Source organism: Hordeum vulgare, chromosome 6H (assembly GCF_904849725.1).
Source record: "Hordeum vulgare subsp. vulgare chromosome 6H, MorexV3_pseudomolecules_assembly, whole genome shotgun sequence".
Lineage (NCBI taxonomy): Eukaryota > Viridiplantae > Streptophyta > Magnoliopsida > Poales > Poaceae > Hordeum > Hordeum vulgare.
This window is the reverse complement of record NC_058523.1, coordinates 532,709,283-532,732,071: the sequence shown is the minus strand read 5'-3', so window position 1 is coordinate 532,732,071 and position 22,789 is coordinate 532,709,283. Positions and strand designations below refer to the sequence as shown.

The following is a 22,789-nucleotide window of genomic DNA, read 5'->3' as shown; positions in this document are numbered from 1 at the left end:
TACCTCATGGCATGATACAAGCCACCATGGTACCTTTCACAATTTGTAGCTATCGAAGTGATCAAGCTCATAACCATCCACGGATGTCGGTGTCGCCACAGACCTAAGAAAACCAAAAGAAGATGAAACATAAGTAAGGATTTGAGAACTTCAATCAAATCGGATCCTAAGAATCCGAGACGAGTGGATAGGCTCAAGGAGCACCAATGCAAGTGTCCCTCACGGACCCTGTCCAACACTCCAACGAAACAAATTGCATTGGTGTGTAACTACAACCATTAGCTCTTTCGCCTTCTCAAACAGTCCCGTCAATCCAAGAATATATAACATCTAGAAGAAATAAATCCATGTCATAATTAATAAAAAAAATTCAGCAACAAAAGGATAAACGACAATTGTATTGTTAAAACAAAACCTAAACAAGTATATTTTTTATTAGCACAACTGCAGATCTTGTCCCACTCTTCACTTTGTTTACAAGTATATTATGACAAGTTTGAAATAACAATCTTGGCGAGCCCTGTGCGGAAGCATCCCGTGATCTTGGCAAGGTTCATCTGCATTGCGTGTTGTTGATTCCTCCAGGAGTGGGTGCTGAGAGGAACGATCCCGAACCTCTATTGTCAATCGAACGGAGCTGCATCGACCTTCCGATCAGAGTGTGGACGTGATCGAGACGGTAGGGGTCGAGAAATTTGGAGGAAGCGAGGGAGTAGGATGCGAATCATGAGAACTCATCGTATGGAGACCGCAAACAGGGTGTCGTCGTGTGGGTGCTTCAGAGGCTGCCACGGGTTGTCCTCACCGCTATCGCGTGTCGCCGCAACTTCAACGCCATGAGTGTGGGACTTAGGGACGAAGGGAAGGGAAGGGAATGAAGGAAGCAAATTAATGACACACCTGATGTTTGGTACTCCCTTCAAAACTGTTTAGAAGGCACGGTTAAATTTACGTGCATCTCCACAATAAACAAGGTTTAGGGCGCATTGCATTTATTCCTAGTAGCTAATCAGTACTCCGTCATATTACTTCTATATGCAATGCGTACTGTGAATGCTATTTTTCCAGTTCATCTCACAACCAATCAATAATCACCTAGGTTCCAAAGAACTTCGAACACACGCCTTCTAAACCGTGACGGAGGGAGTATGTATATATATATGGAATATGTGTTGCAAAGAATGGAATGGTTGCATATAACACACACAATTAATAATCTGGTAATTGATTTCATTAATCTCATGATTTACAAAATTGATTCGGCATTTTAGTTTTAAATGATTTTGCATTAAAGATTGCGTGCAAACCAACTGAACGACCTACATATTCCTTTTTTAAGAATAGAGATTTTTTTAGGTGAAATTAAAGATGCCCTTGTGTGTCGGCTAGGTCTCGATGGTTCCTCGAACCAGAGCCCCAATGGCCATGGTTCTTTGTCCCTGCTGTTCGTGGTGACCAGTGAACCATGTCAGCTATTAGAATGAATCCTCTTTCTCTTTCATTAGATGAATATGGATATATATACAAGGAGAAGAGATGCAATGAAGAGGCATCTATTCGGGAGAGATGGCAGTTACAAGGGGAGATTACCCCATAATTAACACATGTTAATTAAACTCTAACACTCCCCCTAATCTATCCTTGTCCATCCAGAATCATCATCTTGATTAGAGGCTCCTCCAAAAACCCTGTGGGAAAAATATGAGGAGTATAGTGTTTGATATGTTGCCAAAACTCCTTCAAAACCCAGTGAGAAAAATAAGGAGAAAATGTCGCAACATATATGGTTATTGTCTCCTTTAACTCAATACGAGAAAACTCATAGAATCAAGAGAACAATAAATATGTCGTATATACTTTCCTAAAAACCCCGGTGGGGAAAACTGAAAGTATGATATATGAACATGTGTTTGATATTACCTCGTTAAAAACCTTCATGAGAACCTATATAGTAAACTCATGGAGGGAAAAAGAGTATAATATGATGCATTGAACAGGAACACTTCAGGAAGATACTCCCCTGATTCTTGCAAATTTCGAAGCCGGTCGTCACATACCAATTCCATGAACATGTTTCTGGAATGTAAAAGTTGGTAGAGATTATGTGACCAAATCAGTCACATGATTTGATTTGCAAGAAATGCAATATAGCGATATTTCTTATTATGTAACATGTTTGCATCCGGGCAACACAAGCAACATTATCTTTGAGATAATGGTTGGTGGATGTAGCCATGAGGTCCGTTTTTAAGACTCTTCATGAGAGGGCTACCACACCTAGTATGAACACTAAGCTTGTCTACGATCTGACATAGTGGGGATCTGATCGATGTATCCAATAATATCGGTGCTCACATTTCTGTGAAACTGAAAACCCAGGACAGGATGTTTGATGCCTTGGAGATATCGAAAGATATTCTTGAGTACCAACCAATTGTGTTTGGTGGATCCAATGGCATTATGGAACGTTGAGTCCCAATATCTCATTTCCATCATCTCTTGGTCTATGTCTAGAGAATGAACTACCATGAGAGCTATGGATGGATAATATTTGTCCATAATGAATTTCCCTAATATATTATGTATATAGACAACATAGTATACCATAGTGTATAAATGAAGGTGCTCAAGTTGTAGCAACGAGCGGTATTTTGGTTTTCCCAAATCCTTCATTTTAAACTCCGTCATTTAGATGATTACATGTGTCGTCATTGCACACATACAAACATGGATAATCATCATTGTAGGAGTAATCCTTATGCATAAGGAACTCACTACGTCGGTTGTACCATATGTACCGACAACAATAAGTCGTATGGTGACTTACTGATTTTTACACAATGTATGTTGCATTTTGCATTTCAATTCAGAAGTGAGATTTCATCGGGAATCAATCATATATGTCTGAATCTAGTGAACCACATGGATATGTGATCACTACATCTATCAACTGCAAAGATAGATGATTATGTACTGCCAATGATATAAATTATCGAAAAGATATTCCACCTGTGGAGAATAGTTGGGTATCTGCGTGAACCCTTGTGCTACAATACTTGCTCTATGTTTCACCACCTCGTTGTTCTCAATTCTGTTTCCAGAAGAAAACTGGTGTAGGTATTTCTTATGAATACCTTCTCACTACTGAGCAAGATCATTTCTACCTAGATTATAACCTTTGCTTGAGTTCAGTCCGAGTGTTGTTCACACTATGCCATGGCCATGGTCTTTGGATCTGAATCATTTGAAAGGATTTTGCAATCTAGTTGAGAAATATGTGTCGACACTTGAAGACTTCCGGTTATATGTTTATCCAGAATCTATATATCAATATATAGTTGATGGAAATATCGTTACCCATGGTGACTGCTCGCGATTTCCCAATGCGATTGAGTCGGGTATTCCGATGTCCCGGTCATTGTGTGCACTATGACCTGGGTTGGTGGAGGTTTCCCATCCACTGGGTATGCTACCCATTAGGTGTCTGTCAATGGAAAGTTGACTTGCATTTACTGATTCATAGGCCTTGATATCCTTGCTTGCAAGAAGCTGAATCCTAATGTACTTTTGCCATACAACTCCTCCTGTTGCATCGAACGGGGAGCGGAGTGCTTTTGTTGGTACCTCCACTCTTTCAGGTGTACTTTTACAGGATTGTAGGATTGGGTGACACCTTTATAGTCAGTAAATGAATCTGGCAGGTTGTTTGCAATGTGCTGCAAATCTTCTGAACGCATGGTTCAGATCTTTGAGTACGTGGATTTGAGGCAAATATGTGTTGAACATTCCACTAATTTCCTGGCATTCTTAATGGTACTTGAATTCTCCCCCTAATGCCTGGAAATATTCCTCATTGAATCAGCATACTAGCCTTGAATAACTCCCCATGTGAGGGGTTTGAGGTATTGACGGTAATATAGTTATTCCTCACATAGATCCCAACTATATGTTGAGGGGCCAATGATGTATGTCGGGTGGTGATATCGGTATGCAACCGAATTATCGCAGATGGGAAATACTTGGTTGATTTCCACGTATCAAAGATAGAGGGGAATAATATTATGCAGTTCTCTCATGAGCGTGTAAAACTGCATGACTCCAACGTAAAGTTGGTAAGTTGCAATTCCAAAGTAAAGATCATGCAATGAGCTTAATTCTTTGGATAAGATTCTACCAAACCATTTTGAGTCTAGACAAATAGGACAAATTGCTAACCTTCAATCCAAGGATCATAGAGAAGGCACTCAAGGAGAATTCTGCAATGTTATCCATTCGATTTGCTTGAAATCGATGTCAGGATAATTAGCCAATGGTTTCATGTGGATAAATCACACTTGAGACAATCGTATTAGATATGTCTTTTAAAACCATGGAATACCTGAATGGTCTAGTCAATGGATGGGAAGAGCCACTCACCTCGAGTTGATGCATTCAAGGAGTCTGGGTGGTTTAGCGTAGATTTTAAGGTGCGTGAGCCTTAAAATTAGCTTCCCTGTGTCACTTGTAGTACACATAAAATCCAATATTGTTAGAATTTAGCATCATAATAATCATAAACTATTGAAATTGCCGATAGTTCCGGTTTCAACCCAATATCTCGATGACCAAGGCGAGTATGCCAAGTTTGTCATGTACAAGACATTTTGGGGAACTGTCTTGGGCGCAACATGTGCTACGGGTTGTGTAGTATGTGTAGTACAATCCAGATGATACATAGAGAATGTGCTTGCCATATCCGTTGCATATGGTAAAGATAAGTCATTTCTCTTTATTGTCATCATAAGTTTCTCTATGGAAACTGTTTTGACGGATATCTCTATAGTTTAGTAGGGTACGAGTTAAACCAAGAAGCAATAAAGCATCCTGACATTACTCGAGTACCCAGAGGGATAGTAAATATGGCTCGAGTTGAGCCAACAAATACCTCATTGCGTCTAGCAATTTTAAAGTATCTCCTTTCTCTCAACGAGAGTGAAAAATATTGGACTTCCCTGAGTATAGAGTTTGTGGTGCATATGTCCACAAGGCACATATCATTTTTCATTGGATTAACGCCCGTAGAAATCTATATATAGACATGAAGATTCTCAATATGAAAATCACAGTCAGATATATATAATACATATAAATGTATTTGTACCAAAATGCTGATACAATATATTGTGATATACAATATATGATGACAACAATACTTATGTTGTTGATACAACATCATAAATGGACATAAATAAATATTGAACACTCAAGAGATTGAGAGACTACTCATAGTCTCCAAACATGTCAGTTGAGGCATAATCAACCACACGTTCTCCATGCCCATAGGGTCCCGTCATCATTAGTGATGTCAGGTTGAAGGTTGAAGTGAGCTTCAAGCCTTTTCCCTTGAGTTCATTGTATCCCAGGAACTGCTAATACATAATACCCAGATGCTAAGATCTGAATCTAATGCCTTATGATATATAAGACACCATTTTTCTGTTAGCAGTGTGATCCTTACCAGAGGCCTGGATTACACACTTTATCCTACGAGAGACAAGAGCGATCATGATGTCTATGGCCCAGATAGGGCAATGGTGGCCATTGAGGGCGAGTGCCTCAAATTCTATAGCCATATTTTACCGCTATGGGTAAACCAGGGATAATCAATTTACGGTTAGTAAATTAAAGACCATCATGGTTGATGTTGTAATGAATTTAACAAAATCAATGGGTATTCCAAGAAATTATCTTGAAACCATTAGTGTGAATCTCAAATTGCTAAATATGACACCTTGAAGATAATCTCCAAAATGGAGTAGATCTCGCAGCAGTGAGAGTATAATCTGATGAAATCAGTAGATACTTACTTGTAATGCCTTATGTCATGAATTAGTAAAATGTGTGGGAGAGCACTTTGTAAAGCAAACATAATATCGAAACGACAAAATGTAGGCTTTATCAGTAGTGGTGATAATCCGCAAAGCAGTAGATCTACACACTACCTTATGGTCCCAAAAACATCAATTTGAAAAACAACACTTGGGATTTTGCACATCAATTCTTGCTTGTATCAAGCCAAAGTCTCAATGAAGATGAATTGATTCTATTTGCAAGAAATTGAAAATCTCAATTGCAAAAAGACGTATTAATCTCAACATGTGTTTAACATGAAATTAGATACATCATAGAAATATTCCGGAATATCTCGTATTCAACGAAATAATAGTACTGCATAGGTACTCATATTATCTTTGCAAGAGATTAAAATTTCAATTGCAAATGGATGTAATTAATCTCGACACGTGATAAACGTGGACATATATTACGTCAACTTGAGATCTGGAATACATCTCAGTACTCAACAGATATATACTACTATTGCAATGAATAGTAATGATGTTGCAAACTTGATGCTCAAGTGAAAAACTTGAATTGTATAGACCTCAAATTAAATGAGATGATCTTGTAGCAAGTTGCAAGATAATTCAGCGAGGTGAATTAATATTTTGCGAGAGAAAATTAAGCTCGATCGCAATGAGATTATTTTGTGAAAGAATAAAATTCTCAATCGCAAATCAACATGTTAAGCATTAGCAGCCACATAATTCTTGAATTTGAAACTCAACAGAAAAATAAGCAGGGAGGCTTAGAGAACTGCAGAAACTCAATCGTGATTGTGGGAAAAATTGCAGAAACTCATTCGTGATTATGAAAAACCACAAGGGCTGATGCGAAAACAGATGAAGAGATAAGGTTCTCTTCCTTTTTCTCTCCCGTAGTTAGGCTTGGTCCATCCGTGATAACCGTCGCCGTCGAGAGACAGTCGATGCGCTGGGCCCTAGGTTGGAGCCGCATCCACCCCGATCCGGAGGAAGCGCTGTCGTACCTCGCGTTGGAGGCCGAAGATTGTCACCGCTGCGGCCATGCCTGCGGCTGTTTTGTGGGAGGCCGCGTTGGGAAGCCGTCGAAGCTGGGGCCGTGCGCCGCCGCTGCCACGGGACGAGCCTCGTGGCGCAGTGCAAGCGGCCTGGCGGACGGGCGCTGGGCACGGGCGGGCGCGGCGCGGTGGCCGCGTTCTGCAGCGCGGTGGCCAGATCCTGGCGCTGCCGACCACAGCGTCGGCGGGCAAGTGCGAGCGGCGCCATGGCTAGACGCGGGCACGAGCTGGCGGGGGTGAGCGCTGCCGAGACTATGTGCGGGTAGGCTCGGGCAAGCGCTGCCGCCGCCAGGCGCGGGCGGGCTCAAGATGGCGTGGCCAAGGGCGACCACGGCTTATCTCTGACGGCCACGACCAAGGGCGGCGGGGCGCAAGGCGAGTCGGCGCGGTGGCCGGGCGAGAGCCATGATGTAGGTGGCCGAGGGCGAGGCCTCGGGGCGGTCGATGGGCGGAGTGCGGGCGGCCACGGCTTGGCGATGCCGGGTGCGGCGTGTGGCGCACGGTCGCACAGGGCAGCCGGACGTGGGGCACGGCGCACGGAGGCGGCGCTCGTGGCCGCGATGCGGCGCAGAGGCCAGTCGATGCGGGTGCCGCGCGGGGCGTGGCCGAATGCGGTGCTCCGGCCATTGGACACCGATGAGGCTGAAGGCCACGACGCAGGCGGGCGCGCGGGCCGGGCGCTGATGCGCGTGAGCGCGACCGAGGCGCCGGCACGGGCCAGGCGGCGACGTCGAGCATGCGCGTGGGTGGCGGAGCGGAGGCCGGGAGGCCGAGCGCTGGGCGAGGCCGGACGACCACGGGCGTGGCGCCGCCGTTACGTTGCGCCCCGCGATGGAGGCGACGCGGCTTGGCGCCTGGGGGCACGGCTGACGCATGCAGAGGAGTGACAGGCGTCGGGGACGGCGGGCGCGACGGCCTAGCAATGTCCGCGTTGACAACCGCAAGGGGTTGGAGACGGCCACATGCGAGGGCGCGAGGCGTCGTGCAACCCTTCTTCTCTTGGCCTAATGCTTTCGGTCGAGACTAGGTGCTGATTCGCCACAGACCTAAGAAAACCAAAAGAAGATGAAACATAAGTAAGGATTTGAGAACTTCAATCAAATCGGATCCTAAGAATCCGAGACGGGTGGATAGGCTCAAGGAGCACCAATGCAAGTGTCCCTCACGGACCTGTCCAACACTCCAACGAAACACATTGCATTGGTGTGTAACTACAACCATTAGCTCTTTCGCCTTCTCAAACAGTCCCGTCAATCCAAGAATATATAACATCTAGAAGAAATAAATCCATGTCATAATTAATAAACAATTTTCAGCAACAAAAGGATAAACGACAATTGTATTGTTAAAAAAAACCCTACACAAGTATATTTGTTATTAGCACAACTGCAGATCTTGTCCCACTCTTCACTTTGTTTACAAGTATATTATGACAAGTTCGGAATAACAATCTTGGCGAGCCCCGTGCGGAAGCATCCCGTGATCTTGGCAAGGTTCATCTGCATTGCGTGTTGTTGATTCCTCCAGGAGTGGGTGCTGAGAGGAATGATCCCGAACCTCCATTGTCAATCGAACGGAGCTGCATCGACCTTCCGATCAGAGTGTGGACGTGATCGAGACGGTAGGGGTCGAGAAATTTGGAGGAAGCGAGGGAGTAGGATGCGAATCACGAGAACTCATCGTATGGAGACCGCAAACAGAGTGTCGTCGTGTGGGTGCTTCGGAGGCTGCCACGGGTTGTCCTCACCGCTATCGCGTGTCGCCGCAACTTCAACGCCATGAGTGTGGGACTCAGGGACGAAGGAAAGGGAAGGGAATGAAGGAAGCAAATTAATGACACACCTGATGTTTGGTACTCCCTTCAAAATTGTTTAGAAGGCACGGTTAAATTTACGTGCATCTCCATAATAAACAAGGTTTATGGCGCATTGCATTTATTCCTAGTAGCTAATCAGTACTCCATCATATTACTTCTATATGCAATGCGTAATGTGAATGCTATTTTTTCAGTTCATCTCACAACCAATCAATAATCACCTAGGTTCCAAAGAACTTCGAACACACGCCTTTTAAACCGTGACGGTGGGAGTATGTATATATATATATATATATGGAATATGTGTTGCAAAGAATGGAATGGTTGCATATAACACACACAATTAATAATCTGGTAATTGACTTCATTAATCTCATGATTTACAAAATTGATTCGGCATTTTAGTTTTAAATGATTTTGCATTAAAGATTGCGTGCAAACCAACTGAACGGCCTACCTATTCCTTTTTTAAGAATAGAGAATTTTTTAGGTGAAACTAAAGATGCCCTTGTGTGTCGGCTAGGTCTCGATGGTTCCGTCCAACCAGAGCCCCAATGGCCATGGTTCTTTGTCCCTGCTGTTCGTGGTGACCAGTGAGCCATGTCAGCAAGATGAGTGGCCCTAAACAGTGAAGCCGACCTTGAGCGCTTCTCAGCCGTTCGATGGGAGACGTCTCCCTCCGCAAAAGCCACCCCCGGGATTCGAGAACCGTCGGCGCGGGCCCACACTCGTCTCGACTCAAAGCAACCCGAGACGAGAATGCCCGCCTCCTCCAGGCTCTGCGCTTACGCCACGTGCTCCCTCGCGGCCTCCCCCGTCCCCACCCCCCCTTCCCCGCCCCGCCGCCGCCGCCGCCGCCGCCGCCGGCTCGCCTCCTCCATGGGCCAGTCCGCGAGCTCGCCCTCGGGCGGCGGCCGCGGCGACTCGCGGTGGCCGGCGCTCCGGCTCGATCTAGGGTTGCCGCCCGGCCGCAAGCAGAGGCCGGCGGGCGAGAGGCTGAATTTCGGGGACCGGCTGCGCCGCGCGCTGTCGCGGCCGTCGCCCCAGAACACGGAGGTGGAGATTGAGGCCGAGGAGGAGGGGCGAGACGCCGGAAACCGCGTGGAGGTGGAGGCCGGCGGCGCGGAGGCCGATCACCTCGTCGTCATGGTTAACGGGCTCTACGGAAGGTGGGTGGAAGACACCCTCTCGCTTCTGTTTTATTCGCCATGGTCAGTAGTTTGGTATATTGACTCAGTTATTATGGCTTTGAACAGCTCGGCGGATTGGAAGTTCGCGGCGGAGCAGTTCGTGAAGAGGCTGCCGGGGAAAGTCTATGTGCATCGTGAGTCGACGCATTACCACAATTGACATCTATGACTTCAAATTCTGTTTATTTGTCGAAATTTTTGGATGAATTGGAGCTTTTTAGTTTGGAACTAGAAAGGTAGGAGTTACTGTAAAACCATAGCTAAATTTTCCTATTCCGTTAACCTGTAAAGGCATGACCAGCAGCAAATGCACCAACACTTCAGAGTTCAGAGGTTCCAGGACTTGCCTTCAGCTGAATGTTTGATTGTTGTTTAGAAAAATGTAGAAAGAAGTATTACACTAATAGGAACGCAACTGAGCACCCAACCACTGCAAATATAACTGCAATTACCTCTTTCGGACTAATACCTTTATAATAATATAATATAATTTACCCTTTCCAGTGTCGGCTATATGATTAATTGACCGTTGATATGTCTACGTCATGATGCACACTACTTTCTGGTAGAACTTGATACACATGTCTTATGAAATTTATCTGAGCAGGTAGTGAGTGCAATCATTCAAGGTTAACATACGATGGAGTTGATATAATGGGCGAAAGACTGGCTGAAGAGGTATCATCATTATTGACTTTGGCAGTGTTCTAGTGGTTCTAGTCACTACTAAAATATGCATGCTGTACTTACAAGGAGCTGCAGAATCGTTGAAAATAATATGCCAAACTGATATTTATTATCAAGGTACACCAAGTTGTCCAGAGGAAAGGAAATTTGCGGAAAGTCTCTATTGTTGCTCATTCACTTGGTGGATTGATTTCAAGATATGCAATTGGAAGACTCTATGAAGAATCAACAAGCGAAGAGCCATGCCTTAATATGGAGAAGCATTCTGACAAAGAAAATATAAGCAGGGGTGGTAAAATAGCTGGCTTAGAACCAATGAACTTCATTGCGTCTGCTACACCACACCTGGGCTCAAGGTGGAATAAACAAGTAAGATTCAGGGTTATCCTGTGTCCAGTAATGGGACTAATACCATTCTATCAGTGGGAGGCCAAATATATGCTTGCTACTAAACTTATCAATTACAATACCTTCCTTACACCGGGGCAGTGATTAGTTTTTGCTTCTTGCATTTTTATGGGCACTTCTGATATTCTTACGATTCCAAGACTCTTGTGTATCTCATATCGCCTTGCTACTGCATCTCATTCTTGTTCCAATCAAACTGGAACCTTGAACCTCTGAACATCCACTTGCTAAGGAGCTAGAAGTATTATTTTCCATGAACCAAATAGCATAATTTTCTAAATAAAGGCATCATTGTGAACTTATAATTCCTACAATACACACTTCTTATTTTTCCTATTAAAAAGAGGTTATTTCCCTGCCGTAGACTGATGCTACATATATCTTATGGTTTCCTCCTTCCAGAAAGTTTCTTGCACTCTGAGATTAATGTGCACTGTTTATCTGTATTTGTGCCTGAACTCAATCAGGAAAAATCTTAATAAAGACAGAAAAATTTATACCTATTTGACATTTCTATTCTCCACAGCTGCCCTTCCTTTTCGGTGTTCCACTTTTGGAACAAACCGCTGCAGAAACTGCACATCTTATAGTTGGGAGAACGGGTAAACACTTGTTTCTCTCGGACAGGGACGACGGGAAGCCTCCACTTCTCGTGCGAATGGTTGAAGATTGCGATGATGGAAAATTCATGTACGAACTCATGATCTGCATAAAATGATATTGATACCTTCACGCCTGTTCTGTTGCAATGTCACTTGCTTATTACCTTGTTATTATGCAGGTCAGCTTTGCGCTCTTTTAAGCGCCGTGTTGCGTATGCAAATATAACATATGACCGTATCCAATAGATGCCACAAATTATACTTTTATATATTTTTTGTATTGTGACGGTTTTTTATTTATTGTTCGAGAATCAACTCCTGATGCCAGTGCCCTTAACTTTGAAAAAGATATAGTTGGTTGGAGTACATCGTCGATTCGGCGACAACACGAATTACCTAAAGTAAGTGAAAACTTCACCTCTTTATTTTTTGAAGAAGTATTAACAATCTTTCTTTGTCCCTAGAATTTTAACTATCTGCCCTGACTGTGTTGTAGCTTGAGTTAACAGCAATTGATGAAAAGTATCCGCACGTTATCCATGTTGATACTGCTAACTCAGAGGGCCCTCAGCAAGAGGATCCTGTAGAAACTTCGCTCACGGATAGCCTTGAAGGTAATAATCCTTGTTGCAAGCTTGGTTGCGTTCTGTTAATAAAGCTGGGATAGAATTCCTGCAAAATTTGAGTGACACTTTAGATAAAGCTACAAACCAATAAGTTGTCGATTTCTAGACGTTCTAAACTCTCCTGTCATCAGTAGATTCAGAACCTTGGAAATTTGAAAATACAGACCAGAGATTTTGTGCTACTGGTTTTCTACTTTTGACATTTGGCATTATTATTGCAGAGGAGATGATCCGTGGCCTTAAACAAGTGACCTGGGAACGGGTCGATGTATGCTTTCATGAGAGCCGGCTAAAATACAATGCACATTACAATATCCAGGTAAGCTTCAAGCCTTCAACTACTGTAGCTATTTGCATAGTATTGCCCTCACTGCCAGTAGTGCTCACAACATTTGTGCTTGGATTGATGGTTCAATTAACATTGCAACGAAATTGTTGTCTTTTGAACTACCCGTGGAATGTGCGGGACGACCTTTTGCTGTTAGATAAATAGTGCTGCATGATTTCTGAATTCTACCTTTACAAGTAGTGTTACTACATTGCAAGAAGTCTTAACATTTGACCGAGGACTGAACCCTGCAAACCCATATGCAGGTTAGGACCCCAATGAACTTGGAGGGAGAAGATGTCATCTACCATATGATAGACAATTTTCTAGTCTAGACTGGCCCGTCATGTGGATTATTTCCAGTGGATTCAGCTGGAAAAGTAACCTGTCGTCTATATGACGGCATAACTCCATTCTAGTTAGATTATCGATTGATTTCCTGGCAGGCCATCATACATGATGGTTTCTGGGAGCATACACAGTCAGTGATCACAACATGTGACCTCCTGAATATTGTAGACTTGGGTCACAATACTGTAAATATTAGCCCAATGGTGTCAAATTTCTTTTAGTATTTAGAGATAGAAGCTTTTATATCTCCTGGAGATCTGGATGTACATTGGAATCTGTATTTAAGCTGGAACAATGCATGGTGCTGAATGCTCTGATACCTTGTATTACTGGGTGATAACCATGAAAGTTATTATTAAAAATGATGCAATTGCAGAGCTTGGCAAACAGTGTTGTCAGGAAACGAGCAGAATCTGTGGTCATCCGCAAACTCAGCTGGAAATGGGAAAACATTCCCTTTGTAAGAGCCAGCCACATGCATTTAACCAGGCCATGCTTAATAATAGTCAATGGAGGTCAGAGAAGAGGAGCAGATTGCCTAAAAGAGCTCCTCCCCTCCTGACCAACAGCTCCTCCCTTGGCAATCTTCCATAGCTCCTTGGGAGAATTGCAGGAGCATAGCGTAGAGACGTTAGGGAGGGCAGAAGGGGGAGAGGAAGGGGCTTGGCGGCGGCGGTGGCGGGGATGGGCAAGTACAGCGACGGCGACGCCGGCGGCAGCTACCCGCTGGTGGCGGTGTGCATCGACAAGGACAAGAACAGCCAGAACGCGCTCAAGTACGCGACGGAGACGCTGGTGCACCGTGGGCAGGCCATCGTCCTCGTCCACGTCAACACCCGCGGCAGCTCCAGCGGCGTGGAGGACGCCGCCGGGTACAAGCAGCCGGCGGACCCGGTGATGAAGGACCTCTTCCTCCCCTTCCGCTGCTTCTGCACCCGCAAGGACATCCAGTGCAAGGACGTGGTGCTCGACGACCACGACGTCGCCAAGTCCCTCGTGGAGTTCGCCGCCCACGCCGCCATCGACCGCATCGTCCTCGGTGCCAACACCCGCAGCAGCTTCGTCCGCTTCAAGGCCGACGTCCCCAACAGCGTCTGCAAGACCGCCCCCGACTTCACCAGCGTCTACGTCGTCAACAAGGGCGGCAAGGTCACCTCCGTCCGCCAGGCCGTCCGCCCCGCCCCCTCCGTCTCCCCGCTCCGGACCATGATCCAGGGCGCCGCCGCCGCCAAGCCGCCCGAGCCGCAGCAGCTGGCGGCGGCGCCCGCGCCCGCGCAGAAGTGGGCGGCGCCGCCTCCTCCTCAGGCGACGCGAGCTGACACTGCCAGCGCGCCCACGCTGCAGCCGCCAGACAACTTCATCATGTAAGCTTTCTTTCGAGTTCATGCATGCATGCATGGACGAGCAGATAGGTGGAGGTGGTGATCGCCCATGGTTACGTGGCAGGTCTCCGTTCTCGAGGGGCCCGACCACGTCGGCGAGGAAGGCGTTCCCGGACTTCTCGCTGCCGGAGTCGTCCGACATATCCTTCATCGGAGCCCCGGTCCAGCGCCGGAGCGTGGACCGGCCGTCGTCGTACCCGCCGCGGCTGTCCACCGGGTCGGACTCCCAGTACGAGCACAACAGCTTCGAGGCATCGCGCCCGGCATGGGGCGACTCCTTCGGCAACGAGAGCACCTCCAACTCCCAGACCAGCGTCTCCTCCCTCCCCACGGTACCCCCATCATGCGATCAACATGCACGATTGCCATGCATGTCTGCCATTAATCTTTCTTTGTTGCAAACCTCAATGCATGAATGTAGGAGGACATGGAGGCGGAGATGCGGCGGCTTCGGCTGGAGCTGAAGCAGACCATGGACATGTACAGCACGGCGTGCAAGGAGGCGCTCACCGCCAAGCAGAAGGCCACGGAGCTGCAGCGCTGGAAGGAGGAGGAGCAGCGCTCGCATGACGGCCGGCTCACGGAGGAGATGGCGCTGGCGCTCATCGAGCAGGAGAAAGCCAAGGCGCGGGCGGCCATCGAGGCCGCCGAGGCGTCGCAGCGCCTGGCGGAGCTGGAGGCCCAGAAGCGGATTGCCGCGGAGAGGAAGGCGCTCAAGGAGGGCGCCGGCGGCTCGTCAGCGAGGTACCGCCGGTACTCCATCGAGGAGATCGAGGCGGGCACCGAGCACTTCTCCGACGCGCTCAAGGTGGGCGAGGGCGGCTACGGCCCGGTGTACAAGGGCCAGCTCGACCACACCCCCGTAGCCATCAAGGTGCTCCGGCCGGACGCCGCGCAGGGGAAGGCGCAGTTCCAGCAGGAGGTGGAGGTGCTCAGCTGCATCCGCCACCCCAACATGGTGCTCCTCCTCGGCGCCTGCCCGGAGTACGGCTGCCTGGTGTACGAGTACATGGCCATGGGCAGCCTGGACGACTGCCTCTTCCGGCGCGGCGGCGTCGGGCCGGTGCTCCCCTGGCAGCACCGGTTCCGCATCGCCGCCGAGATCGCCACGGGCCTGCTCTTCCTCCACCAGGCCAAGCCGGAGCCGCTGGTCCACCGTGACCTCAAGCCGGGCAACATCCTCCTGGACCGCAACTACGTGAGCAAGATCAGCGACGTCGGGCTGGCGCGGCTGGTGCCACCGTCGGTGGCCGACACGGTGACGCAGTGCCACATGACGAGCGCCGCGGGCACCTTCTGCTACATCGACCCGGAGTACCAGCAAACGGGGATGCTGGGCGTCAAGTCGGACGTCTACTCGCTGGGCGTGATGCTGCTGCAGATCATCACGGCGCGGCCGCCCATGGGGCTCACCCACCACGTGGCCCGCGCGCTGGACCACGGCACCATCGCCGACCTGCTCGACCCGGCCGTGCAGGACTGGCCCGTGGACGAGGCGCGGCGGTTCGCGGAGATGTCGCTGCGGTGCTGCGAGCTCCGGCGCAAGGACCGGCCCGACCTGGCCACCGGCGTGCTCCCGGAGCTGAACCGGCTGCGCGAGCTCGCCGAGGACAACATGCAGTTCTGCAACCCCATGATGGGCGGCATGGGCGGCATGGGCGGCGGCTTGCGGACCGGCATGACCAGCTCCGCGTACATGAGCAACTCCGCCATGTCGCAGTCACGGCACGTAAGAAAACCAACACGAATGACCATCCACCATTTCTCATCCTCCTCCTCTTTGCAAGGACGACGATCCACACTGACAATGGTAAATCATGTGCATGCAGGATCAGATGAGCGATCCGTTCTCGAGGTCGCAGTACGGCGGCGGGAACACGAGAAGGCCCAACTACAACTGATCAAAGTCTTGTCATGAAGCTGCGCTGTGCTTCATATTTCTCAGATCATTAGGCCCAAGAGCAGAGCAGAGCGTTTCGAGGATTCATCATTTTCATAAACAAACTGTGTAATTCTTCGCCCGTACCTAATACCTGGTCCTGGTTCCTTAAATGTCGGTCGGTAGCCACTCGTCATGCATGCGCTCGTTGTTGTAAATTTTGTAAAATGTAACTGTACTATACTGGTGAAAGCAATCGTGTGTAAAACGTAGCGATGATTTCTTGATCCAGCCTTTGTTTTAAACCACCACCATCGCATTGTTTCTTGCTCACTGCTGCTTCTTGCCCTGTGATGCTTGCGTTCTCTTACCGGACTTGTGACCGTCAGTTTACGGTTTCGTGTTGAAAAAGTGACCGGAAAAGTGACCTGGACAGATCCCGTATCGGATGCGGAATCGTAAAAAAAAATCACGGGGCGCAGTCAACATTCGCCCTTAACCTTTAGATTCACGGGTTGGAAGGACGATCCGAGCTTGGCCCCTATCAGCAGCGATTTTTGCTGTGAGGGGCATTTTCGAACGGCGGTATCCGCTTCCCCTTCCCTCCATCTCCATTAATCTCCGTCCGTCCGCTCCAGACCGCCATCCACGGCCGCTCGTCGCCGTCATGGAAGCCTCCGAGCCGTCGCCCGTCACCGTCGGAGTCAACCACGCGCCAACCCCTCTGCCAGATCTTGTCGCCGGCCATGTCACGCCCGCCGTCGTTGAACCCTCGACCCCGCCACCCCGCAGGCGGCAGGGCAATGTCGTCATCCATGGCGGCCCTTCCGCAGCCCCCACTGGGAAGGCACGCGTGCCCTCCGCCAGGCAAGGTGACGGGTGTGAAACGCAAGAAGGCGTCCGCAAGAGCTACCCTGCCAACGGCTCCCCCGATTGCACCGGCAGAGCAACCTCGAGGATGCCCGTCGACAACTATGTTGTCGCGGCATGCAACGTGGTTGACGAAATGGGTGCAAGGTATGAAACTTGCATTTCTTTACTTGTTTCTTTATTCGCCATTGTGTTTGTTCGTGAATTATTCAACGTAATTGTGTTTCAATTTCATCTTTTTGCAGAGGAGAATATCTATAGGGCCTGCAATTCACACGTACAACATCAGGGACCAGATGGATAGAGTGATCCAGAGCTCTATGAGGACGTAGTATTTTAGGTTCTTGAAACACAGTCTGATTCTTGGCTAACAATTGTTGAACTGCAAGGGGTACTTCCACAGATGGTGTCATCACAATGTGATTCAAAATAGTTGTAGCCCATACATCATTACCCTTCTCCCATTTAATGAGTTGTTCAGCAGATATCTCTTTGAGTTGGTCCTGTTGCACTGGAATGACTCCCTGCAGTCTTAACTCTTGACCTTCATGTTGAAATTGTATCCACCTTTCAGCCCAGTGACATTTCATCATTCCCCACTGTTCCAACCAGTCCATCCCAAAATAACGTCATGTCCACCCAAAGGAAACACTTGCATGGCATTGCTAAAACTATGTCCCTGTATCCACCAGGTCAACTGAGGCACTATGTCAGTACAGGACACCAGTTCCCCATTAGCTACTCTAACTTGGAGAGGTATTGGCAGTTTTCCAGTTTTTACTGCTATCGTATTGAGTAAGGCCTGATCCACAAAAGTGTGTGTGCTCCCAGAATCCACCAGTATGAGAACCACTTAATTACCTACCAATGCTCTCAACTTAATTGTTTTAGGATGATTTGCCCCTGACAATGCAGTAGTAGATATTGTTGCACATTCCTCGGAATTGTGTGTGACCAAGGCATCCAGTATTGCATCAGAGATGATCTCATGAGGATCCCGCAAGTCTGCAGCCTTTAATTGCCCTCCAGGTACATACATCAGGCTGCTTACAAGTGTGGCCTGGTATGAATTTCTCTCCACACTTATAGCATAAACCATTTGCACGCTTATACTCTTTCAACTGTTTAGCTTTTCATAGTTCTCCTGTAGGCAGGGAACTCTTGTTATCAATCCTGCCCAAAGCAGTTTTTGCATAATAGGTCTTTGGTTGTTTCTGTTTCAGCAGCAACCCTTCCTGCACAGAGGCATACATTGCTGCCAGTTGTACTGTAGCAGGCATTTGAAGCTCCACCACATTCCTCAATTCTTCCTTTAAACCCATGGTAGATCTAGTAACCATAAATGTATCACTAAGAGTTGGTTCATACAGCTTCACATGATAGACCAGCTGCAGGAATTGCTGTTTGTACATTTCTACACTGTCCACCTGTTTCACAAACAACAACTTCTTCATCTTCTGCTTGTAGACATTCACATCTAATTCCTGGATAACTACTACACACAATCTCGTCCCAAGAGTTAATTTCACCAAACTGCTTAACTGACTGGTACCAGTGAGCAGCATTATCAGACAAGCAGAGGGATGCAGAAGAAACTTTGAAATTCTGAGGGATGTTATACAACAGGAAAAATGCCTTACACTTGTCCAACCAAATCCTGACCTCAGTACCATCAAACTTAGAAAAAATCATTTTAGGCATCCAACCCCTCTTGGTTCCACAGTCCTCAACTACACACTGCATCCTCTGTTCATGATTTGGCCCACGCACCTGCACTAGAGGATATCGAATTGGAGGTGGCCGTTGCATGAGCAGCATTGGTGCCGTTCCCAGTATCCCATCGAACACTTCAGATGCGGTTGGTGATGAACTCTCCACGTTGCCTGGTCCCTGTGGCTGCTTCCCAGCGTGTGCGGAAAACGTGTGTCCCTGCCGTGCCCTGCCAATAGCATCACAGGAGAGGTTAACCTTCATCTATACCTGATCTAGACGGGACGCTTGCTCGGTTAGCTTGACATCGAGAGCCTCCAACTGAGTGCAAATTCCTTCAACCACATCAGTTTGCTCTGCATCGCGTGGATGTCGGCGAAATCATGCAGCATCCTCTCCTTGAATTCCTCCATTTGCTTGGCTAGACAACGCGTTTGCGGGTTTGGCTTGAACGCCGTCGTCGTCACCTTGCTTGTTCCCCAAATCAACCCACCTCATGTCGCCGCTGGGTCATGACAGTATGGTATTAAGAGCTTTTGGTCCTCGGCGCCTCAATTTTTTTTCCCGAATCGTACCCAAATCCGACGCGAAGGTTACAGATCAACCACCGGTGATGAGCTCGAGCTAGCTAGGCGTAGCCGCACCCGAATTTTGAATCAAAGAAGAGGAGGAAGACAGAGACGGGATAAGAGCGAATGGGAGGGAGAGACAAATCAGAGAGAGAGACAGAATATTCTTTTTGTTGATCGATGCCCGGGTACAACCTGGGTCGCCCGCTTATAAGTGCGGTTCCCTCTCTATTACAAGGCCTGCGGCCCACCTAGACCACTGGCACGACGGCCCAGTCATACACTATAAATCACCTCGCTCCCGCCAGCCCATGCGTTGCTAGCAGTGGCCCATCGCTTGCCGCTTTGGTACGCACAGACTCATCTGTAGCGCCCCAGTGCTTATCCTTTGTCGCGTGGTTGCCACTACTGTTGCGCAACGAGAACAAGCAGGTTGCATGCATGGTATCTTAGAGGTTGCGATAGAGATGGAAGAGGGTCACGATCAGTGCACGGTTACTGAATAAAATGATTCGGCACCTACCGGATCAAGTGTTTTTTAGTAGTCGGATTAAGTTTGAGAGGGTCACGGTTAGGATGTGGTGTCCGTGTCGGGTCCGGTTCCTGGCCAGGGTTTAGCAGCGGAAAAAGTTAATTGTAAACCTTAAATTTATAGAGGTCAAGGCAAAATGAAACTTTAAGTCAAAATTCATGTTAATTGCATCCGGAATTATGCAATTTCGGTCTAAATTGAATCCGGACATCGTTTTAGGTTTAAAAAAAAACGCTGGCTTGATATACCGGCCCATTATAGTTTTTTCGTGCGGCTTCGCACAGAGCAGCTGACCAGTGGGCTTTCTGCGAGCATTTCTGATTAATGAACAGTATCAAATGTTTAAGAACCAACTCACAAGGCAGCTCTGAATTATTTTTTTGAATTTTGGATGCATTTAAAAAACTGGGTGTTTTGTGAAACGTGAACACTTTTTTAATTTGAGAATGGTTTTCTAAAAAATGAATTATTTTAGAAAAAGCATGACATTTTTAAAATCACGAACACTTTTTTCTAAAAAGGGGAACATTTTATGAAATTCCAAAACAAAACTAGCCAAATGCAAATATTTTTAAACTACCGAGTAAAATTTGATAAAATATATTTTTAAACCTGGCCGCTCTACTGTAACGAATTTGAATCACTTAATGTAGCAAACTAGAATAAATTACTGCAGCGATATTTTCTGTTTAAAAAAAGTTTGCTTTTTAAAAGTTTATATTTTGGAAATGTTCAAACATTTTCTTAATTTCTGATTTTTTTTAAAAAGTGCAAATATTTTGGAAATGTGCAAACATTTTCTGGAAATGTGTTTTTTTAATTTTTATATTTAAAAAAGTGAAAAAGTGCAAAATTCAAAAAAAAAGTATTTTTTTTGAATTTTTAAGAAAAGTTCATCAGTTTATAAAAAATATATATATGTTGAATTGTTGAATATGCATTGAACATTTTTTTAAACTACTTGTGATTTTTATCACAATTTCGTCACGTTTTTTCAAAATTGTTAATTTTTTCAACTGCATGAACTTTTTGCCAAATTCGTGAACTTTTTCTTATTTCCATGAACTATTCAAATTTCTGAGAACAGATTTTTGTTTTGAGAAAAGTCTGAAAATAGGTTGTTGGGCTCGAAGTGGACAGCAAAGTAGGCAGGCCTAGACTTTTCCCCCAGCCCATTGTTTGGAAAGAACAATCCCATCCATTCTTTTGAATTCCGGTTTGGCAAACAATCACAGGACTCGATTTAGACCAGGATTGCATAGTTCAGATGCAATCGACATAGATTTTGATTTTAGGATTCATTTCGCCGAAACTGTACGAGGAGCTTTGCACCAAGGGCTATGTCAGGGGTGGGTCACCGATCAACGACGACGAAGAGTAGGAGGAGCAAGACACAAACGTGGGTATATCAAATTCAGGGCTTCATCTATGTATTAATTTACTGCCTGATACAGTACTAATTTAGTTGCATCTTGTGCGTATTTGGAGAGAGATTAACACCAAGGAAGTTAAGAAGATTGAATAATAGAGGTAGCCAGGACACTGCAAAATTCACGAGGTTGGCATTAGAACAGTAATGTGAGTGGGTGCTTGGCCGGATGCGATTCCTGAGCTGTCACTAACTGGCCGTACTCATATTCCTTATCCGAATAAAGAATTTGTTTGGAAGCTACTAGAGCGGCGTCGGCACCTTATACAAGAACAGCTTGCACACGCATACGTTGCGGCGTGAGCAATTGCGCACGCGTCTAAGGGTCAGTTTTTTTTTTAGTTTTTTGAACTTTTAGAATAAGCTGTCTCTATCCAGTTTATTCTAGAAGCTTAACTAAAAATATATTTTTTAAAACCTACTAGTTAAGTCCTAATTAATAGGCTTATAAAATATAAATTTGGTTGGACTTTTAGAATAGACTGGATAAGAGGCATCTTATTTGAGCTTATTTTAAAAGCCAATAAAAAAAACTGACCCTGATTTTACTAGATCACTACTCGCCCGAGTAAAACTTTTCTTCACGTGGAGACCCCCTTATGGCCGGCCGGTGACTCACGTGAAGTCCCCTTTGACGGCGGCAACCTCGCCGTAAACCGTAGGCTGCATCCAGTCAACAGCAGCGATCGAGCGGTCGAGGTCGTCTAGCACGTCAATGATGACAACATTGGCTCCATTGATGATGAACTATGTGGTTGTTGCCTTGCCAATGACGCTCGCGGCGTAGAATAGCACACCCGGGTCGATGTCCAGGTCCATTGGTCCTCACGTCCCGCATTGTGCCCCCGTCTCCACACTCGCACGACCGTGGTGCCTGATTACTCCGTTCCACGTGTGGCAAGTGTTCGACGAAATGCATAAGTCAATTGTAAAGCTAATGCAATGACCAAAACTTATTGCGGGTGTGGTTGATGGAAGGGAACAAACGACAGTAGTCGCTTTGGGAGACAATGATCGTGTGATCTATTTCCTCTGTTCCTAAATATAAGATTTTACTATAGATTAGATACGAAGTAGAATGAGTGAATCTAGATTCTAAAATATGATTACATACATCTGTATGTAGTTTATACTGAAATCTTTAAAAGGTTTTATATTTAGAAACGGAGGAAGTAATACTATTGAACACATTACAGAGTATGGCCGGGGCCGTCGGGGCAAAGCCTCGCGCGGTGGTCGGCGGTGGCTGGAGCTCTCCAGCAGTCTTCTCTCGATTGGATCCTGCCGCTCTTGCGTGTCTCGTGTTGTCGCCGTCGTCCTCGTTGCGCCTCCTTCCGATGGCTCTTCCCCGGGCTAGGCAGAGTCCGGCCCTAGCGTCCAGCCACGTGGACATGGTCTGTGGTTCAGATCTAGACCGGCACGACAATGGTGGATGTGTACTTCGGCTGCCGTGGGATTAGATCTTGGAGGATCCATGGTTATGCTGGGGTAGCC

The 22,789-nt window shown here is 46.7% G+C and overlaps 2 protein-coding genes across 2 annotated transcripts; both read left to right on the top strand.

Moving 5' to 3' along the window:
- The first annotated feature begins 9,453 nt into the window (after positions 1 to 9,453).
- LOC123403023 lies at positions 9,454 to 13,299 on the top strand. Its single transcript, XM_045097002.1, has 10 exons — positions 9,454 to 9,901; positions 9,989 to 10,056; positions 10,530 to 10,600; positions 10,727 to 10,978; positions 11,544 to 11,707; positions 11,799 to 11,854; positions 11,968 to 12,020; positions 12,116 to 12,233; positions 12,467 to 12,564; positions 12,840 to 13,299. The coding sequence occupies exons 1-10, from the start codon at positions 9,492 to 9,494 to the stop codon at positions 12,906 to 12,908; spliced, it is 1,359 nt and encodes a 452-aa protein (XP_044952937.1). The 5' UTR covers positions 9,454 to 9,491; the 3' UTR covers positions 12,909 to 13,299.
- Positions 13,300 to 13,402: 103 nt separating this feature from the next.
- Positions 13,403 to 16,493, top strand: LOC123403022 (U-box domain-containing protein 35-like). Its single transcript, XM_045097001.1, has 4 exons — positions 13,403 to 14,288; positions 14,371 to 14,638; positions 14,728 to 16,035; positions 16,136 to 16,493. Exons 1-4 carry the CDS (start codon positions 13,609 to 13,611, stop codon positions 16,205 to 16,207), a joined length of 2,328 nt encoding a protein of 775 aa, XP_044952936.1. The 5' UTR covers positions 13,403 to 13,608; the 3' UTR covers positions 16,208 to 16,493.
- Positions 16,494 to 22,789: the final 6,296 nt, after the last annotated feature.